This window comes from Felis catus, chromosome B3 (genome assembly GCF_018350175.1).
Source record: "Felis catus isolate Fca126 chromosome B3, F.catus_Fca126_mat1.0, whole genome shotgun sequence".
Taxonomy (NCBI): Eukaryota; Metazoa; Chordata; class Mammalia; order Carnivora; family Felidae; genus Felis; species Felis catus.
This window is the reverse complement of record NC_058373.1, coordinates 7,454,383-7,480,243: the sequence shown is the minus strand read 5'-3', so window position 1 is coordinate 7,480,243 and position 25,861 is coordinate 7,454,383. Positions and strand designations below refer to the sequence as shown.

Below are 25,861 nucleotides of genomic sequence, written 5' to 3'. Positions count from 1 at the left end.
TCGGAGCGAACGGACCATAGTCTTCGCACCCTGACTCGGGGAGATGGGCCACAAGCAAAGAAAGGCAGCCCTCAATCTACATGATGCTGTCAGTTGTCCCCGCGCGTCAGGTCTCTCAATGAGGGGCCCTCAGCCCCGGCTTCAGGGGCTGTCTCAAGGATCCTGAAGTAAGGCTTTCCCTGCCCCATCAACAATGCAGATGGCCCCATGAATAATACAGCAACAGCTGCTCCAGGGCAAAGCTTACCAACACCCAGCCCTGGCCCCAAGATGGCCTGGGGCCTAATTGCAGGGCCCTAAGGGATTCCCACCGATTAACTCAACCCCATCCATCCAAGCAGATTAACTCAACCCCATCCATCCAAGCACGCACACACAGACACCCCACTGCACGACTAAGGCCACGACAGGGTGTTTAGAAAACACTGATTCCCCTCCCTCCAGTCATCACTCTGGCTTTCTTCTCCCCGCCACAGTGCTGCCAGTGGCAATCTGGGGCCAGCAGGAGAAAATGTAGAAGGGACACAGACCTGCTGTCATTGAGGGAAGCACGTCCAGAGGGCCAAGTGATCATCGCTGGCCTCCTAGAGGTAACACAATGGCAGAAGTACACAAAAGATCTGGGTTGAGCCGGCTGTCACCTTGGGCAAAGACAGTGCACTGAACTGTGTCTCTCCCAACCCCTGCCCCCCCCCTCCCCCGCAAAGATCTGTTCAAGTCCTAACCCCCAAGACCCACGAATGTGACCTTATTTGGAAATGGAGTCTTTCAGGATATGATCAAGTTAAGGATCATGGCATGGTCATGAGACAGCTTCATTCTGGATTTAGGGTGGGCCCCTATATCCAATGACTTGGGTGTCCTTAGAAGAGGAGAGACCACAGACAGAGAGACAGGGAGCGCAGCCACATGAAGATGGGAGTCACAGACTAGAGTGACACTGACACAAACCACAGAACACCAGGAGCCACAGAGCCATGAGAAGACAGAAAGATGAGCAAGGATTCCTCCTGAGAGCCCCTGAAGGGAGAGGGGGCCTGTGAAGCCTTAGCTTTGGCCTTCTGACCCCCAGAAGAGTAAAGAGTCACTTTCTATTGTTTTAAGCCTCCAAATTTGTGGTGGTTTAAGGCAACCCTAGGAAACAAATATGGCAAGTAACTTGCTTTTCCAAGACTCTGCTTCAACGTCTGTAAAACGGGGGTAATTGCGCTCGACCCTCCTTCACAAAGTGATGAGGATTCGTGATAACACACGTTAATGTGCTTTGTGAACCAGAAGAGGCTAGAAAGAGGCCAGAAATTATTATTACAGTAACTCTACTATTCACATGATCATTCAGGGACTGCTCTGAGAGTTATGGAAAGTGATCATGCCCAAGTCTGGGAGAAAGAAAGTGCCAGGATCAGCCCAAACCCACCCCCACACTGAGTTAATATTTTACCAAGTCAATTAAATCTGCAAATTATACCAGAGGTAATATCATTTTGCTTTAAGAAAATGAAATACTCCAATCTGTTTTAATCATGACTGCTCTGTGCATGCAGGGTATTAAGAGAAGCCTGTTCAAGATACACTAATGGTCCTTAGGGTATTTCTGGAACGTTTCCGTGCTGTGGGTTTATATCCTCTGGTGCCTCTTGCCTTTGCCTAAATTGTGTCATGGGATTCAGAATCCAAGTTTCTTTTCTTTCTAGTTCATTCTTTATCTCTAAGACAATCTCTTTTGATTCTTGCTCTGATTTCTGGACAGACAGTTCCAGTCTTCTCTGTAAGGAAAAAAAACACCATCTTGATACAGCCAGAAACTTCTCAGAGCAACTGTGCACCATCAACTCAAATTTCTGCAAACTCGTGCCATTGAAACAGGGCTGAGGACTCCAAAGGGAGTCCTCAGAGATGTTTCCAGTTCTCCCAATAAGATAAACACAGTCTGGACTTGTCAGGGGCAATGGGCCAGGCCAAGACCATACCCTTCATGGGTATGGTCTTCATCTGACAAGAGTAAGTGAGAAATGAGTAAAGGAAGCCTCCAGCACATGACAAGGGCTCTGAGATGCTAACTTGTCTGGGTTTTTTTTCCCTGGTGATGTCACTAGGGAAGCCACCATCTTGAGAGTGATTTCCAGAAGGAGACAGGTAAGTATGGGGGTAGGAAGGGGTGGGGGGAGGTGGCGTTGCTGAGTCGTTTAAGGAAAGAGCACTGGTCTTTGAAAACAGCAGACCTGGATGGTGGTAATGCTAATTCCCATAATCCCAATTCCCATGACCACTCTTGAGCTCTGTGATCTTGGACCAGTTGTTTAACTTGGCCGAGCCTCAACCCCTCATTTGCAAAACTGGTTATAATGATACCTCCCATGCGGGGTTGCTCCAAGGATGAGACAGGACTTTGTTTATAACAGGTGCTCAATATATAGCATTTTCGTCTCCTCCTCTACTACTGGAAAGGTCAAAGACACTCAGTCTTTCCAATGAAGAATCCCAACAGCATGCTTTCTCCTATCAAGGATCTTCTAGTGGGAGAGGGTCTGGTTGGGGTAGGCAGACATGCTCAATGGCAGAATGAAATGTGCTGAGAAATCACTGCACGTCCTAGTTTACCCTTTCTCTTCCCGCAGAAGGTGGCTCAGAGCCGCACACTTCTGGCTTTGTGATCTTCCGGCTGCCACGGCACGGAGAGCCGTCTCCCCTCGGCCTCTCTCCTCCAGGGCCAAGATTCTTTCTTCCTGGAAATACCCAACCCATCCCCACACCCCAGTCCACAGGCTCCACTGGGCAGACCCTGGCAGTCTAGAAGGCTCGTGGCAGATGGCGCCATGTGGACTAATCAGGAAGTCGGACAAGAAAATATTACCCCCTCTTCCATTTGCCAGGAACTGAGATTGTTTGGATTTTAATCATAGCCACAGCTAAGAGCCAACATGAGGCCCCTCCATCCAAAAGATAAATTTTCCACTCTCAACATTCAATTCTTCCTCAAAAATAGACCCCTACCAGGGTGATTGCTCCTCGGAGGGGGGCTTCTTTATTTTCCAATGTAATTTTTTTCTTATTTAACAATATGACAGAAATAAAATACTCTTGGATATGGTGGCTCTCACACACTGACTCACACTGGAGGGGACGTCTTCATTCCTCCATAAGTCACATCTAGCTCACCGGTGTATTGATCCCGGGCAAAGATGAATGCAGAATCCCATGATCCTCTGGGATAAATCTGACATTTTCTTTAAATATATATCCACGGAACAACTGTTTCTAAAACTCCACGAAACGGGTCACCATTGATTTCGCATCCAATGATTTTTCAGAAGGAGCACTGAACGTTTTCTCAATAATTCAGCCAACTGCAGACCCCAGAGGTCCCCCAGAGAGATACTGTCCCTCGCCTCCTACAGAGGAAGGGGCAGGCCTTCCAGGAGAACCAGACAGGAGACTCCCAAGAAAGAGAGCCCCCAATTAGCTCCTTATGACAGAGTCCCTGATCAGTACTAGGGCAACGTCAGAAAGAACTGCAATCACGCACTTTTTGAACATTATCACAGAACCTATCCCTGAATTAGAAAGAGATTTTAAGAGCCTGGGAGACAGCTAAGCATAGTGGTCAAGACCTTGAGTCCATACACTACCACTTGGTTAATGGGTAACCCAAAACATGATACTTAACCTTGCTGAGTACCTCAGTGTCCCCAAATGTGAAGTGACAGTACTAATTCCTACCTGATAAATTATTACAGGAATTAAACAACGTACATAATTCGAGAGATTGCTTGGCCCAGTGCCTGGCACAGAGTTAGATCTCAGAAATCGCTGTTGGCAGTGACCTTAGCAGTCATGTTCATTTACCACTAAGGTTTTTTCCACCTACAAAGATGGAAATAAATATAATGCATCAAGTCTAATGGTCTGGCATTTAGCTGTCTGTGACATCGTCTAATTTTTCAGTGTTATATAAACAAATAAATATATATTTACCTTTTTCCAACTCAGGTAGTTTTTAATTGGTGTACATCAAGATCTCAGCCCTACATGACCTGAGAATTGTTGATTGCTATGTCTACTATGCCCGGGCCAGACGAGTAGCCCAGAGGAAGGGGCAAAATCCTAAGAAAGGCAGTACTAACCTAGCAGTATTCTCTAAAGTCTACAATACTGTCGAAGAGATCACCTCTGTATTCCCTGACCCGAAATGGCCTTTGAAGAAGCACAGGCACTCAGCTCCATAAGGATAAGTAGGATATACAAGGCCCTCCCGGAGTAATGGGCTTACTGGGTCACTGGATATAAATATTCCCCTCCTGACCAACTTGGTTGGAAAAGCTAAGATTATGACTCAACCATGAACTCAGGTGTTCCCAGGTGGGGGGAGGACAGGTTGAAAGGCCAACATCATGGGCAGAGACCCAAGGCCACTGCCTCTTGGTAAAGATACTAAGCGATCTCTATTCAGTGATTTGGATTTGAGTCACTAAGTAAAAGGGAACACGTGAGCAGTGTCTCTGGAACCCTGACCCCCTAATTTCATCCACACCTTAATTCCTTTCCAATTTATTCCTTGATTTGTTCCCCCGACATAATATGCTGTCCTTCATGCACAGAGGTGGCCCTGATGACTCACACATCCACAGGAGTTATTTTTTCCAGCAGTGGTCAGGAATTTTCACTCATCCATCCAACATGGGTTTGTACAAAATGACTGGAGGGGATAGGGCTGAATCCATGAGACTTGGAAGACACCAAGCCCAAGAAGTCCACAGGCAGATTAAATAAATACATGGACTTGCCTCCCACCATCCCCACCATCAAGATGCCCATACTCAAGACAAACAGGCTGACAAAAGATTATGAGTGATGGACAGGACGTGTGGTCTGAAGTCAGAGGCCTGGGTTCAAGTCCTGGGTTGGCCAATCCCTAATAATGCAATCTTGGCTGTGTCTCACATGCCTTTTGGGGGCTCAGAACCCTCACCTTAAAATGAAAAAATACATTTTTTATTGGAGATATCCCATGATGCTCATGATGATAAATCTAAAGTCACATAAATGAAAGCACACCTAATAATCTACAAAACCATGTATTATCAATGTGATTTATCAGAAATTCATAAATACACTTTAGTATTATAAATGTCAACGCTATTATTACCAGTTACCTACAGATAACAAAACTGTGCCCTGCTCGGAGGTAAGATTCCTGTCTTCTTCTGAAATGTACTGTGCCAAAAAGAGCCTCAGAAATCAAACGACAGGGTGGCTCACTCTCACTGAACATGGTATACTCCGTGTCACCCAAGCCGAGAAGCCCCTTCGAGCGCACACCCAACCTCAGGTGGCTCCACTGCCCAACACGTCTCCCCACCCGGCCTACTACTTGCATGGTCTTCAAGACCAAACTTACAATTCCCGAAGACTCAGCGTCTGGAAGAGCTGCCATGAGAGTGTGGTAAGCCGGTTACTCGACAGGTTTCTGCAAGAATGACAAATAAAGGGGAAATTAAGGGACAGATCTGCATAAGTAATACTCATGGTAGTAAGCTTGGTTATTTCACGGGAGCCTGGCTGTGTTGTTGTTCTCCTTCGCTCCATTCTGCTAACAATATACGCCTGCCAGTAGTCAAGGCCACAGATTAGGTTTGCAGAAGATTTCGAAAAAAGGGAGAGATTTTACAAATGTAAAAAAAAAAAAAAAAATCGTGGTCATTTCCCCACATCCTCACACTACAATAAGGGTTCAGGGAACCTTCTGGAAGCCACCCTCCTCCAGGAGGACAGAGACCTCTCAGGGTACACAAGCCAACTAGCATTCTTTTTCATTTCTGTTACTGAAGTGTCACGGATATAAAAACAACTGTGCATATTTAATGTATACATTGTATACTTCAAGATAAGTATATACCCGTGAAACTGTGACCATAAACGATGCCATAAACTTAACCAGCAACTCTAAAAGTATCCTACTCTCTCTCTCATTTATTTTTTTTTTGCAGTAAGTATTAATATAAGATACATCCTCTTAACAAGTTTTTTAGGTATACAATATGGTATCATTAATGGACTATGCTGTACCATAGCGTATCTAGGACTGACTTACTCATCTCGCATCAGTGAAACTATATACCCTTTTACCAACAAGCATTCTTAACATTCACGATAGTGGAAAAAACCTCTGCAGGTCACCTACAATTTCTTCTACCCAGTCTCTCCCACAGCAAAGAGGTCCATCAGTGATCAAGACATCAGCCTTTTGTTCACACTTCTGTTCTCCTCCTAATGGCTATTTAATTGTTCTCATTAGGATGTACAGGGGAAAGGAGTAGCCATTAGCGTTCCAAATAATAGAAGAAACACGCCCACGGTTATCACTTTGCCAGGCTCGACAAACAGCTTCTGATGTGGTAGCAGCCCTTAAAGGCAGCAGTCAAACACTGCTAGAACTGAAGTGGACCCCAGGAACAACGTACTCACGTACTGATGAGCACGGATGGCTGTAAGGATGCCACGTAGGTAAATACCGACCCGCACGCACACAAGCATGTGTACTGGCATCCACTAAACACACAGGTAGCAAATGCAAACGCACACTCTCGTTTATTCACATAAGCATAAGCACACATATGCTTACACACGCACACCCCTATTTAGGTGATTTCTATAACAGATACTTGGGGAGAACCAAATACAGGCTACAGTGAGGAATGAGGGGTGGACGAGACAGAAGGAACCCCTGACGTTTTTATTCAAGTTATAAGGGAGTAAGCAAGAGAGCTGCTGTTTGCCATGAAAAGAAGGAAGGGGACAAGGTGATGGCATTACCGACGTGGAAGAGGGAGACGGCTCCTTTACGCAGGAGCTTAGAGAGGTGCTCTCTGAGAGGGTAACAGCGAGCTGAGCCCAGAGTGAGAAGGAACCAGTGCCAGGCTTGGGCTGTTCCGGGCAGTGGATGCCAAGAAGAGCAAAGGCAGGGAGGAGGCCAGTGGGGAAGAACGCAGGGGAGAGTGGTTGGGGGTAAGGGAGAAGAGGAAAGAGCCACACCCACCTTTGCTGGCCACAGTGAAGACCTTGGATTTTATTTTAAAAACCAACGAGAAGGCAGTGGATGGCTTTAAGTCGGGAAGTGGCATAATCTAATTACCTTTTTTTTTTTTTTTTTTTTTAAGTAAAAGACCAAGACTGCTGGAAGGTGGCAGACCACTTAGGAGGTCTCTGTATTGAGGAAGGGGATTAGAGATAACGAAGCAGGTGGACTGGGAGGAGGGGAAGGGAGGGGGAGGGGGCCGCCAGGACCTCCTATTGGATTGGGTCTGGGAGAGGAGGCAGGAAGACACCAGCAACAAGGCGAGCAGCTTTATTTGTTAAGACCAGGAAGGTTGTGCAAGGGTCATATCTGGGGGTGGGGTTCAGATCAAGAGCTTCCCCTTGCAAACACTGAGTTGGAGATGCCTGTTAGACATCCAGGGAGAGAAATCAACTAGCCTGTTGGCCAGGGGCTAGAGATCACGGGGGAAGTCCAGGCTGGTGAAATCACAGAGAGTATGCACACCTTTCACAGGGACAGATGACAGACACAAGGACCCGAGGGACACGGCTTCCCCTTTGCATCTGAGGCCGCCCTACCCTTGGTGACAGCCTGTGACTATGTTAAGAAAGGCAACCCCGTTTCTGCAGGTGCAGAGAACTGGTAGACAAAAAAAGGGGGGCCATAGGCAGGGAGGGGGCCCTAAGCTTCCTGTTCTGCTCCCCCTGCAGCCAGCACTGTCCTTCCAGGGCCCTCCTGCCCGCAGGGCGCTGTCTAGGGTAGGTGCCCCGCAGCCCGCCTCCTGCCCGTGGGGTGTAGAGCTCTAATGCGTGTGACTCACTGAAAGCTCATCAACCGTGACCTGTCCACATGCTCCCCTTCACAAAACCCCTACCAGCAGTCTGCTTGTGCCTACAGACTTCCTGCACCCGCGCTGACCAGAAGGAAACGGGTGATAAAGGAGGACCTGCACAATGACCACTTGAGGACACACTGGGGCAAAGCGCCCTGGGACCCACCGCTCAGGAGGCTGGAGCGTGGATCAGATGCACACGCCAAGCTGTGTGGGCTAGAGGCTGACTTTACAGTAGGTTTCGCACCGGAGCTCAGACCTCGGGGTCAAGGACACCGGGTGTCGATGCCACTCTGAGTCCCTGTTACCATTAGCCTCTACGATGTTTCAGCAAATGTGAGTGACACATCCAGGCAGAGTCTTTTGTTTTGTGGTTCTCCCAGCTCACTGTCTACACAGCGGCAGCAAAAGTAAAGGCAAGGCCCACCTGCCATGAGGTCTCGACCTCCCTGCAGCACAGCCTTGAACAGAACCCCCAGTTCTAAAACGGAGCAGCACCCTGTAAGAGTCAGCAGCCAGGAACCCCAGAGTCACAGAGCCCTCAGAAGTACGCCCCGTCTGTCCCTCCCCCACCATCGCCACTCCACCCCCAGCAAGAAGCAAGAGACAGGAGTAATCCGGATGAAGTGGGGACCCTGCCCATCCCCGAGGGGGTCTAGCCACGGAGAGTGCGAGGGGTTCATGGGGAGCCGGAGGCAGGGGGCAGGCTGCCAGCAATGTCCCTATGTCCCTTCACAAAGGTCATGTTATGCTACATCAGGCAGAAATGTCATGAGAAAATTGGATTCTGAAAGATAGAAAATACCAGGCATTCTGGGCAAATCACAAATAAGAAACAGTATTATCTCCTTACTACAAGATGGATGGGACTGGGGGGCAGGGGGCAGGACACTCCGTAAGGGAGAGGTGGGCTCCTCTTCCTCCAGGGGGCGTCCCAGCTTCATCTTCCTCCTGCCCCTGCCACACCCAGCAAGATTCCTCCAGTTCCTTGGCCAGATGGAGCGGCCACTGCAGTGGTCACAGGCTCTGTCCAGGAGGACAAAGTCCCCTCCTCCCCCACTGCCTCGCTGGTACACAGACCATCCTCTCTTGTGGGAAGGAAAGCCTGCCCTTACTCCCTCTACAGACCAGCTCCTCTCCCCTCTCCCATCCTCACTCCTTCCCGCCTCCCTGCACTGCCACCACGATCAACACCCGCCTTTCACCAAGGGCTAACTAAGCACCAGGTACCGTGTTAAGCACTTTTACACTCGTGACCGTATTTAATATTTACAGCAACCGTACAAAGCGGGTATCACCATTATCTCCACAGCAGAGATGAGGAAACTGGGGCTCAGAGGTTGCTGTCCGAAGCTGAGGAGGTCTGAGTGGCCTTAATGCAAAGGCTCCAGCAACGAGCAACACGAGACACACCCCGGGACATTTGCAAGCAACCCACAGACATCTAAATTCCCAGGTAGACACACACACCTCAGGTGTCGCCAGAGACAGTGACACTGTGCTGCACAAGTCCCTGGAGGAGTGCAGTGTGAGCAGCCTGTGCGACTGCACACAGCACCTCGCCAGAGAGAAGCATCCAGCCCCAGAGACAAATGTAGCCACAAAAGACAAGTAAGGCAAACATACGGCCACCACGAGACAAGCAGGGCACGCCTCTGGCCACACGGGCATTTATAAATGCTCGTGGTGCAGGGCACAAGGGGAAGCTGAGAGACAGGGCTTTAATAGACTTACCACCCACTCAGAATTCACTGCCCCTGATTTTCCTTCCAACTAGCGCCTCACCTGCACTCACCTGTCACCAGTTATTGATGGGCTGGTTATCTTGCTCATCAGACAAGGGTTTACTTAAGAACCATCCTGCCTCTGGGCCCCACAGCAGCCTCTTCCTGGATCCTCCTCCCTAAAAGATCCATTATCACCTGTCTCTGACTTTTGCTTGGGTCAGCGGCCAGTTTCCAAGCCACCTGACCACTGGAATTAATTCGGTGAGCACAATCTTACGAGACGATGTATCAAACACTTTCCCAAAATCAAGCTCTGTGACATTGCCCCCATATCCCTCATCCGAGACTACCAAACAAAGCCATTAATTCTGTCCTGCGCTCCTGGCTCTCTCACAGCCCAGACTCTGGGGCCCAGAGTCATGAACAATGATGAGGCAGTTACTGGGTGCTCTGGGGACAGGGAGCCAGACACACAGATGGCCAAAATCTGACCCTGAGGAAAGACAGGGCTGAGATGGCCCTTCCTGCATTAACCCCTTGGTGATCTCCAGTGAACTTCAGTGTGGCTAGCAGTCCCATGACCTTCCTAAAGGGGGCGCCCAACTGCAGCAGCACGGAACCCGTGAATGCAGAGGATGTCACCCTCTACCCTCGGAACCCTACTGTCCCAGGAGAGGATCACTCAAGAGGGACCTGTTGCCAAGAAAAGCCAACCAGATGGATTCTTCCATTGCCCCAAAGAAACATATCCTTGGGGGCTGAGACTTGAGAAGGGGACACTAAGCTCCATCCACAAGAGACCCAGGAGATGAGGAACTTCATAGATTCCCTGGATTCACGGCACGGCTGACATCTGGAAGTGCCCCCTCCTCTACTGGCAGAGGCAGGCCCACGGGGCAGGTTATGTCTCAGGACTCAACTGTGTAAGGGACCGCTGGTGGCAGGTGCCCCGCTATTCCCGTGCTATTGTGCCAGACCGTCCCACCCGCCACCTAGGTCGGCCGGGCACCCCACACCTGTTCACATCCACCCCGTGAACCCTTTGTCGGGTCTGCCCGGCCCCCCACTTCGGTTCCTGCACGCTCACTCCACCCCCTCACCTCCTCGATCCCGCTCACTGTGGTTTTGTCTTCTTGGTCACGGGCTCAATTGCATCCCCTCAAAATTCATACGCTGAGGGGTGCCCGGGTGGTTCAGTCGGGTGAGCAACCAACTTTGGCTCACGTGGTGATCTCAAGGTTCGTGGATTCGAGCCCCACATTGGGCTCACTGCTGTCAGCACAGAGCCCGCTTCAGATCCTCTGTCCCCCAATCTCTCTGCCCCTCCCCCACTCATGTCCTCTCTCTCTCTCAAAAATAAATAAAACGTAAAACAAAAAAATTGTATGTTGGGGCACCTGGGTAGCTCAGTCGATTAAGCAAGCATCTGACTTCAGCTCAGGTCATGATCTCTCAGTTTGTGAGTTCGAGTCCTGCATCGGGCTCTGTGCTGACAGCTCAGAGCCTGGAACCTGCTTCGGATTCTGTCTCCCTCACTCTCTGCCCCTTCCCCATTCGTGCTCTGTCTCTCTCAAAAATAAACATTAAATTTTTTTTAAAAAATTCGTATGTTGACATCATAACCCTCAGTACCTCTAAAAGTGACTGTACTTGGAGACAGAGACTTCAAAGAGGTAATTAAGGTTAAGTGAGGTCACTGAGATGAACCCTAATCCAATAGGGCTGGTGTGTTTATAAGAAGAGATTAGGACACAGACATGTACAGAATGGGACCGTGTGAAGACACGGGGAGAGGACATCCATCTACAAGGCAAGGAGAGAGGCTTCAAAAGAAGCCAACCTTGCCAACGCCTTGACCTGGGACCTCCAGCCTCCAGAACTGTGGGAGATACCTTTCTGTTGTCTCAGCTGCCCAGACCTGTTAGAGCAGTTCAAACAAACTATATACTTGTTGTTCTTAGTGCCTCATTTACCCCCTGGCCCTGACAACCAAGCTGGCCGCTCTACTGTGACCCCTGAAAGGCTCCAAGCCATGACTTTCCATCACTACCTTGCTCTATGCCCAGGTGCTCCAGGAACCCACCTCCCAATCAGGTTCCAGCTGCTAAGATCTAACCTGGCATCTGTCCACTAGGTAGATCCCCCTGGGCACACGCAGGTGTTTTTCTGCAAAAGAGCGTGAAAAGAGAAAGTTGAGCTTCCTAGGACACCCACCTGGCCCCTCCCTGGCCTCCACGCCAACTGGGGGGCTGGCCCGGGCAGGTGGGATTGAGGCGACTTCCAGCCTTGGTCTGGAGGCTCAGAGACCCGGGCTCTTCCTGTCAACCAACTCAGAGACTGGTGGTGCTAACGCCCTGCCTCCAGGAGGCCGCACCCCATCACCTACCTTTCCCCAAGCATCCAGCCTGAGGAGTCGCCTCCTTCAGGAATCACCCTCCCAGATGGCCTCAGGGAGTTTGTTCTCTGCGCCCTGACACCCAGTAGTCCTGGTATCTGAGCTGCCTTCTTGGATGCATCACAACTAGGGCTGGGTGTCCTGGGGGATCGGCTTTTCCAAGACACCAGAGGTGCCAGGTTCTCTCTCTGAAGCCCTGGGCCCTTTCTCCATCTTCTCAGACCTGCCTGGGAGTAGTGCTGGGAGGAGCCCCAGCCGCCACTGCTCCGGGTCCCACAGGAAGCCCGGAGCCCGCTGCACCCCGGGCTGTGCTCAGGGGGAGGGCCCAGCCTGGCCCACCCCGGAAGCACGCTTGATGCACCAGCCACCCCTCTCCATCTCTCAACGCAGCTTTCCAGACACTACCCGGTGCCTCCAGGGCCAGTAAGTGCGTGGGGAGCAGCTAATGCCCTGGGGGAGGCGCCCACCCTTACCTCCAACCGCATCCATTGCATGGCCCATGGAGAAGATGGGGCATGGAGGGTGGAGGAGGGTCCCTCAGGTCCCCCACAGCTCCCTGTATATCTGTATAAATGGATGGGATTTTAATGGGGCCCCACCCACCCCCATGTTGTTATCACTGGGCCATAGTCCTGTGTCTCCTCTGCCGGCCCTCCATTCTCTTCCTCTATTTTAATTTCGTGTTCCTTTCCGGGTTCCACCCCAAGCCCTTGTGCCGCCTTCCAGATTCCTGTTTATAAGTCCCATCTCCTCTGCACTGGACTTGGATGTGAAACTCATCTCAATAAACCCTTTGGAGCAAGGGAAGAAAAAAAAAGAATACTGAGAACCGGGAGTGATGAACGCCACAGCCCCTTGACTTTTCCTAGAGGATTCGTTCAGCCACTTGCAAAAGGCATGATTCTGAACACCCTAGGGGCTCCAAGCACAGCTAACCAGAACACGGCCAAGGTCAAGCCCCTCCTCATCTTGTAGGCTCCCAGGAGCCGAGGCTCACTGGCTGCATCCATCATCATCTAAGTCTTATTTCCTTCATCCAAGAAGGCAGCATTTTGAAAGGGGGGATTCTTGGGGCACCTGGGTGGCCCAGTCGATTAAGCATCTGACTCTTGATTTCAGTTCAGGTCATGATCTCACAGTTGTGAGTTCAAGTTCCGCTTGGGATTCCTCACTGAGCCTAGAGCCAGCTTAGGATTCTCTCGCTCTCCCTCTCTGCCCCTCCCCCACTTGTGTGTGCGTTCCCGCTCTCTCTCAAAATAAATATTTTGAGAGAAAAAAAGAAGAAAAATGCGATTGTTCCTTCTGTAAGAGCCAGTGCCCCCTTGATGATCTGTCTGTCCTCCTTCCCTTTCCCCATAAAGGAAATATCTCCGTGGGTCTTCTTGGACAGAGCCAACTCCCTCCCTTGCCAGGATTCTTTTGACATTGCTGAAGAACCTGGAGGAAAGGTCAAGAAAGGAGAACCCCCTGATGCAGCACCAACCCCACAGAGAGTTTGCTGGAAAGAAGCCAACCAGCCACGGAGAAGGAGGCGGCTGACAGTCTACTGCAAACTCCTCCAAGAGCCAGAGCATGTATGTGTCATTGACTTGACCTTGAGACTGTGTGTACAGTTGACCCCACACCAGAGGTGACTGCAGCCTGCCATGAGGAGCTGTTACGGTGGCGGCCACCAAACTCCCTGGGCTGAACAGGCAGGGAAGAAGGAAGCACCATGCAATCCCATCCCCAAGGCCTGTTGCTGGCCACCCAAGAGGCTCTAAGAGCCAACCTCTTAAAATCCAGTGTCTGTGACAAGAAAGCTGGGGCTGCTGCCCAACCTTCCTCTTGAAGACCAAGAAATATCCTTCTACATCATTGATATATTTGCTTTTCCCTCAATTAAACTGCTGTAAAAGGGGGTGGGGGTTAAAGCCATTTGAGCCATTTTTATTCAGCTAAATTACACTGGATGGCTCATTTAATGAACTTTAATGAAGCCAAAATGCTTTCTCTAATCAAATCTCCAATGACGTGACTGGTGTCTTGACCTTAGATTGGGAGGCTGGAGACAGCTATTCTACAAGGGCCCTGTGTTGGGCTAACCCAGGGTTTCCCAGAGTATGTTCCCAGGAATCTGAGGTCCGCAGTACGTTAAGGGATTTTCCAAAGGGAAAATATTCATGTTGCTTGAATAATGTGGTTCTCAACAAAACAAAACACACTTATTTACTGCAGAACTTCTCAGAGCCTTTCCTAAGAGAAGGAGCTGACCTACTGAATCTCAAACTTACTGGACCACAGAATCATCTAGCAAAAATATCACCCCAACCCCCCGAAAATCACCCCACGTAACATAGAGAAATGATGGCTGTCATAAGAAACATGTATTTGCTCTTGGTACAGGGTTCTTGGCTCAGAGCTGCCAAAACACTTAGGATTCCTTGAGCAGTTAAGAATAATGGCAGGATCTTTTATTATAATATTTGATCTCTTGTCCTCAGTCCCTGAAATTACTTCAGAGAATGAGGTGACTTTTGTAAAACCCCTGCACATGGGCGGGGGGGGGGGGGTGCTGATTGGAACTCTCAGTCCCACTCCCTCATTTCTGGGGAGGGGAAAGGGAGCAAAGGTTGAGTCAGTCGCCAATGGGCAATGATTTGATCAACCATGCCTACATATAAAGCCCCCGTAAGAAAGGAGTTTGGGGGCTGGCGAAGCGGAACACTTCCAGGTGCCACCATGCCAGACCCCAAACGCCACAAGGACAAAAGAGCCTTTATTCGGGACCTGGCCCTACGTATCTCTTCATCTGCTTGTGGAATTTGCATTCTTTATTATCCTTTGCAATAAACTAGTAATCTAGTTGAGTAAATGAGCTTCCTGAGTTCTGTGAGCTACTCTAGCAAATTTATGGAACCCAAGGGAGGGGTCAAGGGAACCGCTGATTTTCAGCCAGGTTGTGAGAAGCACCAGCGACAATCTGGATTTGGGACTGGCGTCTGGAGTGGCGACTGAGCCCTTCACTTGTGGAGTCTGATGCTATCTCTGGGTAGACAGTGTCAGAATTGAGTTGAATTGTGGGACACCCAGCTGGTGTCCCAGAATTGCTTGGTGGTGTAGGGGGAAAAAAACCCACACATTGGAATTGGGTGCAGAACTGTTCATCGTGGTGTGCAGGGGCCAGCAAGCTATGGTCCGTGGGGTAGCACTGTTTTTTCCGTTTTTGTAAATACGATTTTGTCACAACACAACCATGCCCCTTCATTAACGTGTTGTCTGTGCCCATGTCCTCGGTGGGATAACAGTCCTCCAAAGATGTCCACATCCTAGTCTCTGTTATCTGTGAACATATCAACTTCCATGGCAAAAGAGACTTTGCAGATGCGATTAAGAGTGTGGACCTTGAGAAAATTGTTCTTAATTCTCCCAATAGCCCCAGTGCAATCGCAAGCATCCTCAAAAGTGGAAGAGGGGGACAGACAGAAGATCAGAGAGAGTTGCAACAATGGAAGAAGGGAAAAGAGATGTGATGTGCTGGCTTTGAAGATGGAGGAAGGCACCACAGGCCAAGGAATGTGGCATGGCCTCTAGAAGCTGCAAGAGGCAAAGTAACAATTCTCCCTTAGAACCTCCAGAAGGGACCCCAGCCCTGTAGACATCTTGATTTTAGCCAAGTGAGGCCCATGTTGGACTTCTGAGCTACACAGTGTAAGACTAGAAATCTGTGTGTTTAAGCCACAACGTTTAGGGTTATTTGTTACAGCAACTACAGAAAACTCATACACCCTTACAGGGCACCTGGGTGGCTCAGTCAGTTAAACGCCCGACTAAGGCCTTTTGGCTAAGGTCATGATCTCACAGTTGTGGGTTCAAGCCCCATATCAGGCTCCGTGCTCACAGCATGGGGCCTGCTTGGGATTCTCTGTCTCTGTCTCTCTCTCTCTCTTTCTCTCTCCCTCTCCTCTCCTTGCATGCTCTCTTTCTCTCTCAAAATAAATAGTTTTTGAGAGAGAGAGAAGAGAGAGAGAAAGCACATGAGCAGGCAAGGGGCAGAGGCAGAGGAACGCAGAGAGAGAATCCCAAGCAGGCTCCACCCTGCCAGCAAGGAGCCAAATGTGGGGCTCGAACCCACGAACTGTGAGATCATGATCTAAGCCAAAGTCAAGAGCCAAACGTTTCACTGACTGAGCCACCCAGGTGCCCAATAAATAAACTTTGGGGAAAAAAAGGGGGGTGCCTCCACATGGCTGGCTGGTGAAGCATCTGACTCTTGATTTTGGCTCAGGTCATGATCTCACGGTTCATTAGTTCGAGCCCCACACTGGGTTCCACACGGACAGTGTGGAACCTGCTTGGGATTCTCTGTCTCCCTCTCTCCCTGCCCCTCCCCTGCTTACTCTCTATCTGTCTCTCTGTCAAAATAAAGAAACATTATAAAAACAGAAAGCAAGAAAACTCAGACACCCCTTGTAGTTTGCCTAGAGCCACAGAGTTGAGCAGGTGTCACAGAGACCAAATGGTCCGCAAAGCTTAAACTATTTAGTACGTGGATCTTTACAGAAAGAGTGTGCCAGCACGCACCCACCCATAGAAACATAATGTGAGCCACATACGCGGATTCAAATTTTCTAGTGGTCTCTGAAAAGAGACGAAACTAGTTGTATTCATACTTAATATAAAATGTCGTCAATTGACGTGATCAATATCACAAATGCTAATGAGATATTTCATATTCCTTTGTGTGTGTGTTGTAGCTTTGAAACCCATGTGTACTTTACCCCCATAGCACATCTCGTTTGGACGGGCCACATTTCAAGGGCTCAACAGCCATGGATGGCCAAGGCTACCATACTGGTCCACGAAGCTCTAGACCATCTATAAAAGCCAGGCACTGACTGGGGCCCTCAGTGAAGGAGCCTCCAGGAGGTGGAGAAGTCTAACTAGAAGTTCTCCAAAGTAAAGTCAGATGTCCTTTCCCCAGACGCCAATCTGTCCCAGAATCCAGCAGTCACATGGAAAGGAGTCACTTCGGTTGTCCCCAACCCTGTGGGGACCAGTGAGCAGCTGCCAGCATCCTCTCGGGCTGGAGAAGCTCAGGACAGGCAGGAAAAGAGGGGACAGGACTTGCTGCACACTGAGAGGGTGAAGAAGGACTGTGGCCCAGCACACGAGAGACTAAACTTGGGCATGACTGCTGGACCTCAGGAATGCTTGGCCCACCTCATCAAGCCCAGACTCCACCTTGAAATTCAGGTCTTTACGCACAATGACCTCAACCACTCCGTCACCCCCCACACCTCCCTTCTCATAACTAACCCTGAAGACCCCACTGTCACCACCACCACCACGAACAGAGCGGTATCACCAGGCTGGCTACACCCTCACAGCTTCCCAGCACTTCTCCATCTCCACACCATGGCCCCCAGCGTCCTCTACACTTTCATGCACTTGTTCCCTGTCCTCCAGGTATATTTCAAATAGCCCTAAGTATGGCCAGTGCCACCCACACCGAAACCTTTCCTTCCTTCCTCTTCTCCCCATGCATTCTGTCTAGGCCTCACGTACTCAGACTTCCCCACATCTCAGACTTCCAGCTCTGTCTGCTGTGTATGTTCTGGTCTCCCCCAGAAGACTGCTCTTCCTTCAGGTAAAGAACACACTTCTTTTCAGTTCGATAGCCTTTATAGCCCCTGGAGCATAGTAAGTGCTCAATAAACGTACAGCAAGTTCAGCTGAATTCCCACAAAACCTTGGCATCACATGGGTCTGGGAGCTGTTCCCAAGCTCTGTCACCCTGGGCATGTTACTTGACCTGTCTCATCATATGGAAACTGGGGATACTGCAGGGCCTGTCCCCATGAATTGTGGTGAGGATTACACAGACTTTGGCAAACGGGGCACAGAAAGCAGCTGGTACGAGGCCTGGCCCTTGATAAATGCAATCTATCATTTTCCATGCATATGGCACCTCTCCCCTTATCTGCCCATCTCCAGTCACTGCTGGAGCTCCGACAGGCCCAAGCCCATTAAAACAAGTTCCAGAGGCCCAGGCGATAACCCCCTGAACTCAGGCATCAGCAAAATCTCAGTTCAACCAAAGAACACACAGCCACCCGTTTTAATTGGCATCTACTCCCCTGGAGCCGTGCTGGTGTCTGAACTCCTGCCAAGCCCAGCCCCTGCCCACATGCTCGGGCAGAGACTGAAGGCCCCACAGGTCAAGGGAACGGTAGCTCTCACCACAAAGCCTGGGGACCAGAGGTAAGGCTCATGAAAAAGCCTTACCATCAGCTCTGAGCCTTCTTGCAGTCTGCTTCTCACCAGACCTTGAATGTTATTGAGACTATATTCTGAGGGGTTTTGCTCCCTGGGAGTTTCTTTTCAGACAAATTAACCAAAAGCTAATTGCCCTGAAGCATGAGGGCTCTCTCTGCAGCTCTGAGGGGGTGGGGGTAGAGGGTTGACGGGCATGGGGCATTCCTACCAGTTGGCCCCCTCAGGGGAGGAGAAGGCTGGGTCTGGCTCCAGGAGCCACGGCACCCAAGGGACTCTGGTACATGAACAAAGGTGACACAGTGATGTGGCCAATGCATCACACTCATTTTTCACTCAAGAGCTGTTGTGATGAGTGAAGAACAAAGACACGGGGAGCATCTGTGAGACAATCAAGAAAGCAAAGCAGGGGCTACTGAGGGAGGAGGGAGCCACAGGTGAGTGTGGCTGCAGCCACAGAGAGGCTGGTGAGGAAACTGCCACATGCACCATTGGGACTGGAGAAACCAGAGTCTGGGGAAGGCAGGCAGGGAGGAGGGCGGGCAGGGGCACGAGTACCACCCTGCTCTTCAAGATGCAGGACTTGAAGGCATATTCCCGCGGAGTATCTCACTAAAGCGAGAACTGGCACCCAAGATCCACGTTCTAAGATCTACTCTTGGGACTCGAGGAAGATCTATGGCTCTCCCCAAAACAACACAATGTTAAGCACCAAGCGGCTTTGGGCCTGTTTATAAAGAAACATGATTAGCCAGCAATGCATCTGATCCCTCGTGATCCCTCGTGATGAGTGGCTGGAAGGAACACAGGCCAGGGGTGGGTTGGGGGAAGCATCTAGGACACAGGTTCTCCAACTCTGGGCATGAGCATCACCTGGAGGGTTATAAAAGCCAGACAACCAGGCTCCATCTCCCAGAGCTTCTGATTCAATAGGTCTGGCCTGGAATTTGCATTGCTAAGCAGTTCCCAGAGTGATGCCCACCCTGCCAGTTTGGGAACCACACTTCCAGAACCACTGACAGTAGTGAAGTTTTGTCTTCGCAACAAGTTTGCTTCGCCTCTTATCAACTCCTTCTGTCCCGAAAGGTCAGATGATCGTGCAAGTACGGGAGAACAAAACAGCCATGTGTCCAGATGTGGAGAGACACCGTGCAAAGAGCCAAGGAATCGAGAACTCCTGGGAACAGACGCCATTGTTAATAACTAGAAAGGGGACTTGGCCTCCCCATCTGAAACCTGGTGGAGGGCTGCACCGTGAGAGGTACCCATAGGCAGTCTGGAGAAGGGCTGGGACAGAGCTAGAAATGGACTAATGTGAGCAGGTGGGGACCCTGCTCAGCTGCCAAATGGACGGGGTCCCCCTGAGGCCAGGGGACGCACCAAGGAGCAGAGACCTTAGCCCAGGGCCTTGCGGCATTTTCCTAGGAGACTGGAGCATGGTGTCATCGACTAGGATGAAAGGGTTAACTGAAGCGGCTCTTTCCAGAGATAGCTTTGCAGACAGCTGCCTACGGGCTTCAGGTGCCTTTGCACCGGAGCCCTTCAGGCCTCCGTGTCCCTCCCCCTTCCCAGACCAGAGCCTGTCTGCGGATGTAAAGACCTGTAGCCGACTGCTGTCTGCCTCCCTTCCAGCAGAGCCAGGAGGACACAGGGATGCCACTGTCACCTGGCAGCCTTCTCGTCCACTGGGCTGGCCAGGAGACCCGGTCACAGAGACCACGTGAGGAAGTAGGTAACAGATTCATTTTTACGATGGAATGTACAGGCAAGGGGCACTGCAGGGAGAGCCCAGGTAGGCAGTGTGGTGGAGAGCTCATTATGTCCCCACCTTACTGCTCTGGGACGCCGCATCCCATGGGGCAGGCAGGAGTTTTCTCAAAAGCGTGATCCCAAGACCAGCGGCATCAGCATCACTGGGGACTCGTTAGAAATATACATTCTCAGGGCCCAAGCCCAGACCTGAGGAATCAGAATCGTTCGGCATGAGCCCAGCACCCTACGTGGTACCAAACCCACCAGGTGACACCGGCTCCCGCTCTAGCTGTGAGCAGTGGCAATAGTGGCAAATAGCACCGACCCCAGAGCCAGACAGACAAGCTCGACTCTCGGCTCCAATCCTCGGAATCGCGTGACCCACCCTCCAAGGACATCACTGAACCGCCCTGGGTCCGTTTCTTCATCTTGACCACACAAATCATAATAGTATCTGCCGTGTGGGGCAGCTCTAAGGATTAAGATGAATTTATGGATATCAAGTGCCCCACCAAATGCTTGGCACGCGGTAGGTACTCAATGCGTGGCGAGGCCGGTATTGAGAGTGGTGGCGATGACCATGGCTAACACACAGCGACTACTCTGGGCCAGCTCTCTTTAAAGGTTCTGTGCGTAAGAGCTCACTTAGGGCACGCGGGTGCCTCAGGGGGTTGAGCATCCGACTTCAGCTCCAGTCACGATCTCACGGTTCCTGAGTTCAAGCCCCACATCGGGCTCCCTGGCTGTCAGTGCAGAGCCCGCTTCGGATCCTCTGTCCCCCTCTCTCTCTGCCCCTCCCCCACTTGTGCATGCTCTCTCTCTCTCAAAAATAAACAACATTAAAAAAAAGAGCTCACTTAAACACCACAACAACCCTATAAGGGACGTGCTATCATCGTCATCATCATCATTTGTCATCATCACCACATTCCAAAGGAGAGATCATGGAACAAGGAAATTAGATACCTCACCCTGGGCCAGCAGGTGCCTCGAGGGGGAGCCACGAATCGAACCCCCACAGCCTGGCTGCAGTCTGTGTTCTTTACCACCTACCAGGAGAAGCAGGAGGTGGTGTGTTACTGGGGACCCATCTCCTGTGGTTCCCATGACCCCTGTCTTCCTGTGACCCACTAGGACAAAATCCTACCGTTCTTAAGCAGAATTCGGAAAACCTCCCCACCCCCAGGTGTGGGAAGACTGAAGTCTTGGTCTCTTGAGAGGGGGAATCACATCAAATTTCCCACCGTGTCCCCTAGTCCAACCGGGACCACACGTAAAGCCAAAAGGGACCAAGACCCACCTGGCAGCAGCAAGGGGCCCAGGGAGAGGCATGGAGATTCCCTCAACCAGCAATCCGCTCCCCCTACGGGCTCCCGACTTGACCGCAGACCAGAGCACAGGCAGGGAGGGGCCTGGCGGAGCCACATACATTAACAACATGCCCAGGGTCAGAGCGCCTCAGAGCACGTCTCCAGGAGGCACGTGGGCAGGAGTCCGGCAGCAGAACACACACGCTGAGCTGCCAATGAGTCGAGCACAGGTCAGCCTTTTAGCGTGACTGCCTTGTGCTGGCGGGGGTGGGGGGGGGGCACATTTGGGAGCACTGCTTCCCGCTTCTGCTCTGCCCTCAAGCTGCTGAGAAATTCCCTCTGCACGCATCAGATTCTAGAAACAGCAAGCAAAATGGAGGCAATAAAGAAGTAACGGGGTTCCGTGTTCCTCTCAAATGTTTACACCTGTGATGAACCAGCAGCACCTGGGACTAAGAACTCTACCTAAGACTCTACCACAACCCAGTTTCTCCCGGATACTTCGAAGGACCAGCACCATAGCAAACGAGAATACAAAGCTTCCAGGAGGTCCGATCCTTGCTTGGCCCCTTTCTAGCTCCGTAATTCTTGGGAGAGCCCACTGCATCACTGAACCTCTTTCTCTCCTCTGAAATGGCAGCAGAATCTCTACCACGTTAAATGGTGGGAATCAAATAAAATATTACACGTGAGCGCCCCATTCACTGCCCGTCTTACACAGGCACTCCACGGAGATGGGCTTTTCTTACTAGCAGAGACTCAGAAAGAAAAAAGATGATGAGCTATCACACCTATTGTGGTATGACTGAAGTGAGAGGGCCCGCCAGGGGAAGGGGAGGGATGAGGGGCGGGGCCCACACTTCAGATTCCAAATCCTTATAAGAAAACAGGAACGTGGAGGGAGCCATCGCTGCAGGAACAACAAAACAAGAAAACTCGCACCAGACAAGGCGCTCAGCAGACGCTGCTAAATGGTTTCCAATTAATTAACTGATTACATGATAGAACAGAAGGGGATTCGAAAGAGCGCTGTTGACCTTTAAGAATAATTAATATATCAGGATAGCAAACCCATCCAAGGAAAATAATGAGGAACATTTTAATATTACATTCAAAAGCTCTGGATGGGGCGGCAGATGGGCCTTAGCTAAGCAAACTCCAGCTCCCTCCACCTCCTCCAGCTTCCTATCTACCCACCGCCTCCCACCCAGCCTCTTCCTCCAGATCCTGAGACCTCAGGCCTCCCACCTCGGTGCAGGAGCACGGTGGTCCTGGCCCAGTCCTGTGACCAGCCCGTCCGCCCAGGTAACAATAGCAAAATGAGGAAGGCAGGGTGAAAGGCTCCCCACATTACCGAATGGAAAGGGAGATGCTGAAAGGGGCACATCGGCTCCCCCTTTGCGGTCCACGTGGGTATCGAGACGCCTCTCTCCCCACCTAGGTCACTGCCAGAGTCAGCACTCCAGACATGGGGTAGGTGCCCCTCCTCCTGGATCCTGACATACATGGCCATTCCACTGTCAGCCCTAATGGGTAACAGGGTGTCGTGTCTGATGGCCAACAGTTCGTACCGTCTGGGAGGTCATGGGCCCACCTACCTTGGTCACAGTCTATGGTTCCGAGCATCCAGCAACATAGCGTTGTTGAGTTGATCTGCAATGAGTTCTCTGCCATGAACAGACTTCCTTGACACTCTGGCTCCTTCCTCCTGGAATTTCTGGCAAATTCCTAATCACCCTCCAGGACTCCCTGAAATATCCTTCCTCCAAAAAGCCTTCCTGACTGCCACCTCCTCTCGCTTTCCCCACTCACATGTTCCCAGAGCAGTCTGCCCATCCCTTTAGTTTAGCACTTGTCATACTGTCAAATACTGTCAATACTTCATTACCCAGTGGACACCCTAAGAGTAACAACAAGGCTCTTCTCAAACTCTCTGTATCCCTGATATGATCGAAATACCTGGTAGAGAGTAGGTACCCAGAAAACATGAGTTGAATGATTCCAGGATAAACGGAAGTACTTTGGCTAAAAGGAGGCAAACCCCATAAAACCTTCACTCCTCTTTAGATAGCTCCAAGGATACAATATCCGTTCATTCAACAAGTACCGATGATGGGTGACCACACACCCTGATTTGCCCAAACAGTCCCAGTTCACACCTGTTGTCCCAGAATCCCATCCAGTAAGTTCCCTTTCACTTTGTGCCCCAGTTTGAACAATAATTTTACTGAATTCCTACTATGTGCTATGCACTCTTCCAGCTGTTGGTTTATAGCACAGAACAACAAAGATAGGCAAAGTCTCTAAACAAAGTTTTAGTATCATCCCAGCTTTTACTATATTGAAAAGCAACCTCCATCCCCTCGATCATTCAGCCCATACTAATTTGGTACCTAGTCCACGGCAGGCAAGGCTAGGTGCAGGCACACAAAGGGAATAAGACACATTCTCCCATGGAAACCATTCACCGCCTATGTTTCTAGAAGAATCTGGGGAAGGAGACTTGTCTCAAAGTTTGCATGTGGCTCAGAATTTGAATGCCCCTTCTAGTCTTTAACCCTTGCTGGCCCCACAGAATGGTGGGATGCAGTCAGGTTGGTCACAGTCCCTATATCCATGCACATCAGCTGACCCAAGGCAGGTGTCTTGCTCTAAAATATCTTGGTTTTTTGCTTTTTTTTTTTTTTTTTTTTTTTTTGCCAGGGAGGGGGGTGGCACCTGGGTGGCTCAGTTGGTTAAGTGTCTGACTTCAGCTCAGGTCATGATCTCATGGTTCATGGGTTTAAGCCTCGCATTGGGCTCTGGGCTGCCAGCTCAGAGCCTGGAGCCTGCTTCATATTCTGTGTCTCCCTGCCTCTCCACCCCTTCCCCATTCATGCTCTGTCTCTCTCTCTCAAAAGATGAATAAACATTCAAAACTTTTTAAAAATTAAAATAAATAAAACATCTTATTATTTCTAATCCTTAGAAACAGCAGGTCAGAGAGTATTTGCAAGAAAGCACAGGGCTACAGATATGAGAGACCCTGGAGAACAACCCCTAGAACCCCATGACTCCAAGGAGACCCAGCCCACTCCGGATCTCCCTCCTTATTCCTCAGGTTCTTATCTGTTTTCACACAGACTCTCCCAGCCCAGCTTATTCTAAATTCCTGCAGAGTTCAGGATCCTACAGCTATCCTTATTTCCAAAGCTCACGTGGCTTTGCTTCTACTAAAATTCTCCACATTACCACTCTCTCTTCTCCTCCTTGACTGCCAGTAACAGCCATGTCCCCTCTCCTGAGCTACAGCCACAGTTAGGGGCCAGCTGCCCCCATTTTCCCAGCCCCACTCCTATCTCAATCTCACTTCCAATGTCAGCTGAAAACATCTCTTTTCTCCTTTTAATTACACTTCTCTGCTCCCTCTCTGTTATTGGCCTCATGACTCAGGGCTTTAATTTATTCACCAAACAATGTCATTACACCACTGTTTTCTGTAATTTATACCATGCACAGTCTTTTGGCCTCTGTTGTCCAATTCTGCAAAATGTTTGGGAAAAGCAGTGCTCATTCCTATTCCCCATGGCCTCTCTCCTGCAGAGATCTGGCAGAGTCCCCGGAGACTTATGCAAGACCTCTTATCTCATACTGAATATATGGAGCCCAGAATGACCCCCACCCTACTTGGTTCCATGTGGATTCTCAAGGAATTGTTTCTTCACATCCCCCCAGGTTGTGTGAGGATCGTATAATCTGGAAACAGGAGGGCATCTGTCTGTAGAGCCAAGGCGCTTCGGAATGAGACGTGGCAGAAATGAGAGCTAAGGAGAACAGAATGGAAAAGCACATGAGGGCATGGTCCTGGCAAAGACTGGTACTCCCAGGGGAGACCATCCACACAAGGAGTTGTGAACTGCTTTTCTGCTTACCGGTCTTTTCACAAAGCAGAAGACATCGTTTGCACTTCGATCACAAACATTGTTAAATGAAAGCATGCAAGTCAATTTCACTGAATGGTCTGAATTTCATAAATCGTGCATTGAGCACGGTGCCAAATTCAGCTAATTCTTTCTTATACCAGTGCTACTTACGCTGACCTCAACTTAATTTAAACCTTGAGCTTTGAACACAAGTGCAAACAATTAATTAACTTGCTAATCTTTGTTCCGTGCTATGGGGATTTTTTCCAGAATCATTAACAATAATCATGTGAATAAACTAAAGAAAATTGGGATACAGAAATAATTTTCTGAGAAGTAGAAATAATGAGTAGCATTTATTGAGTGCTTGTTAGGAACTAATTACTAAAGATATTAGATATCAGATATTAAAGATATTAGTCCACCGACTCTTCCCCAAAATCATTTATGTTCCATATTATTGTTATGATTTGTTCTCATTTTACAGATAAAAAAAATCCATGGCTTAGAGGTTAGCTAGCTAGTTCAAGGTCACAAAGCTGGTACTGTTAAAATAAGGGCTGAATCAGTGTGTCTGATTCCAGAATCCATCACCTTAGCACACTACCATAGCGTGTGCCTCTGTGTGTGTGTGTGTGTTGTCTCTGTGTGT

General features: G+C 49.9%; 1 protein-coding gene across 10 annotated transcripts in view; it reads right to left on the bottom strand.

The window, feature by feature from the left end:
* Nucleotides 1-25,861, bottom strand: part of NTRK3 (neurotrophic receptor tyrosine kinase 3) — a 397,694-nt gene that overhangs the window by 279,155 nt on the left and 92,678 nt on the right. For all 10 annotated transcript variants that reach the window (XM_045058826.1, XM_045058831.1, XM_045058828.1 and 7 more), the window contains one exon: nucleotides 5,399-5,467. In XM_045058826.1, the coding sequence (XP_044914761.1) occupies nucleotides 5,399-5,467 (69 nt within the window). The remainder of the gene's footprint in view (nucleotides 1-5,398; nucleotides 5,468-25,861) is intronic.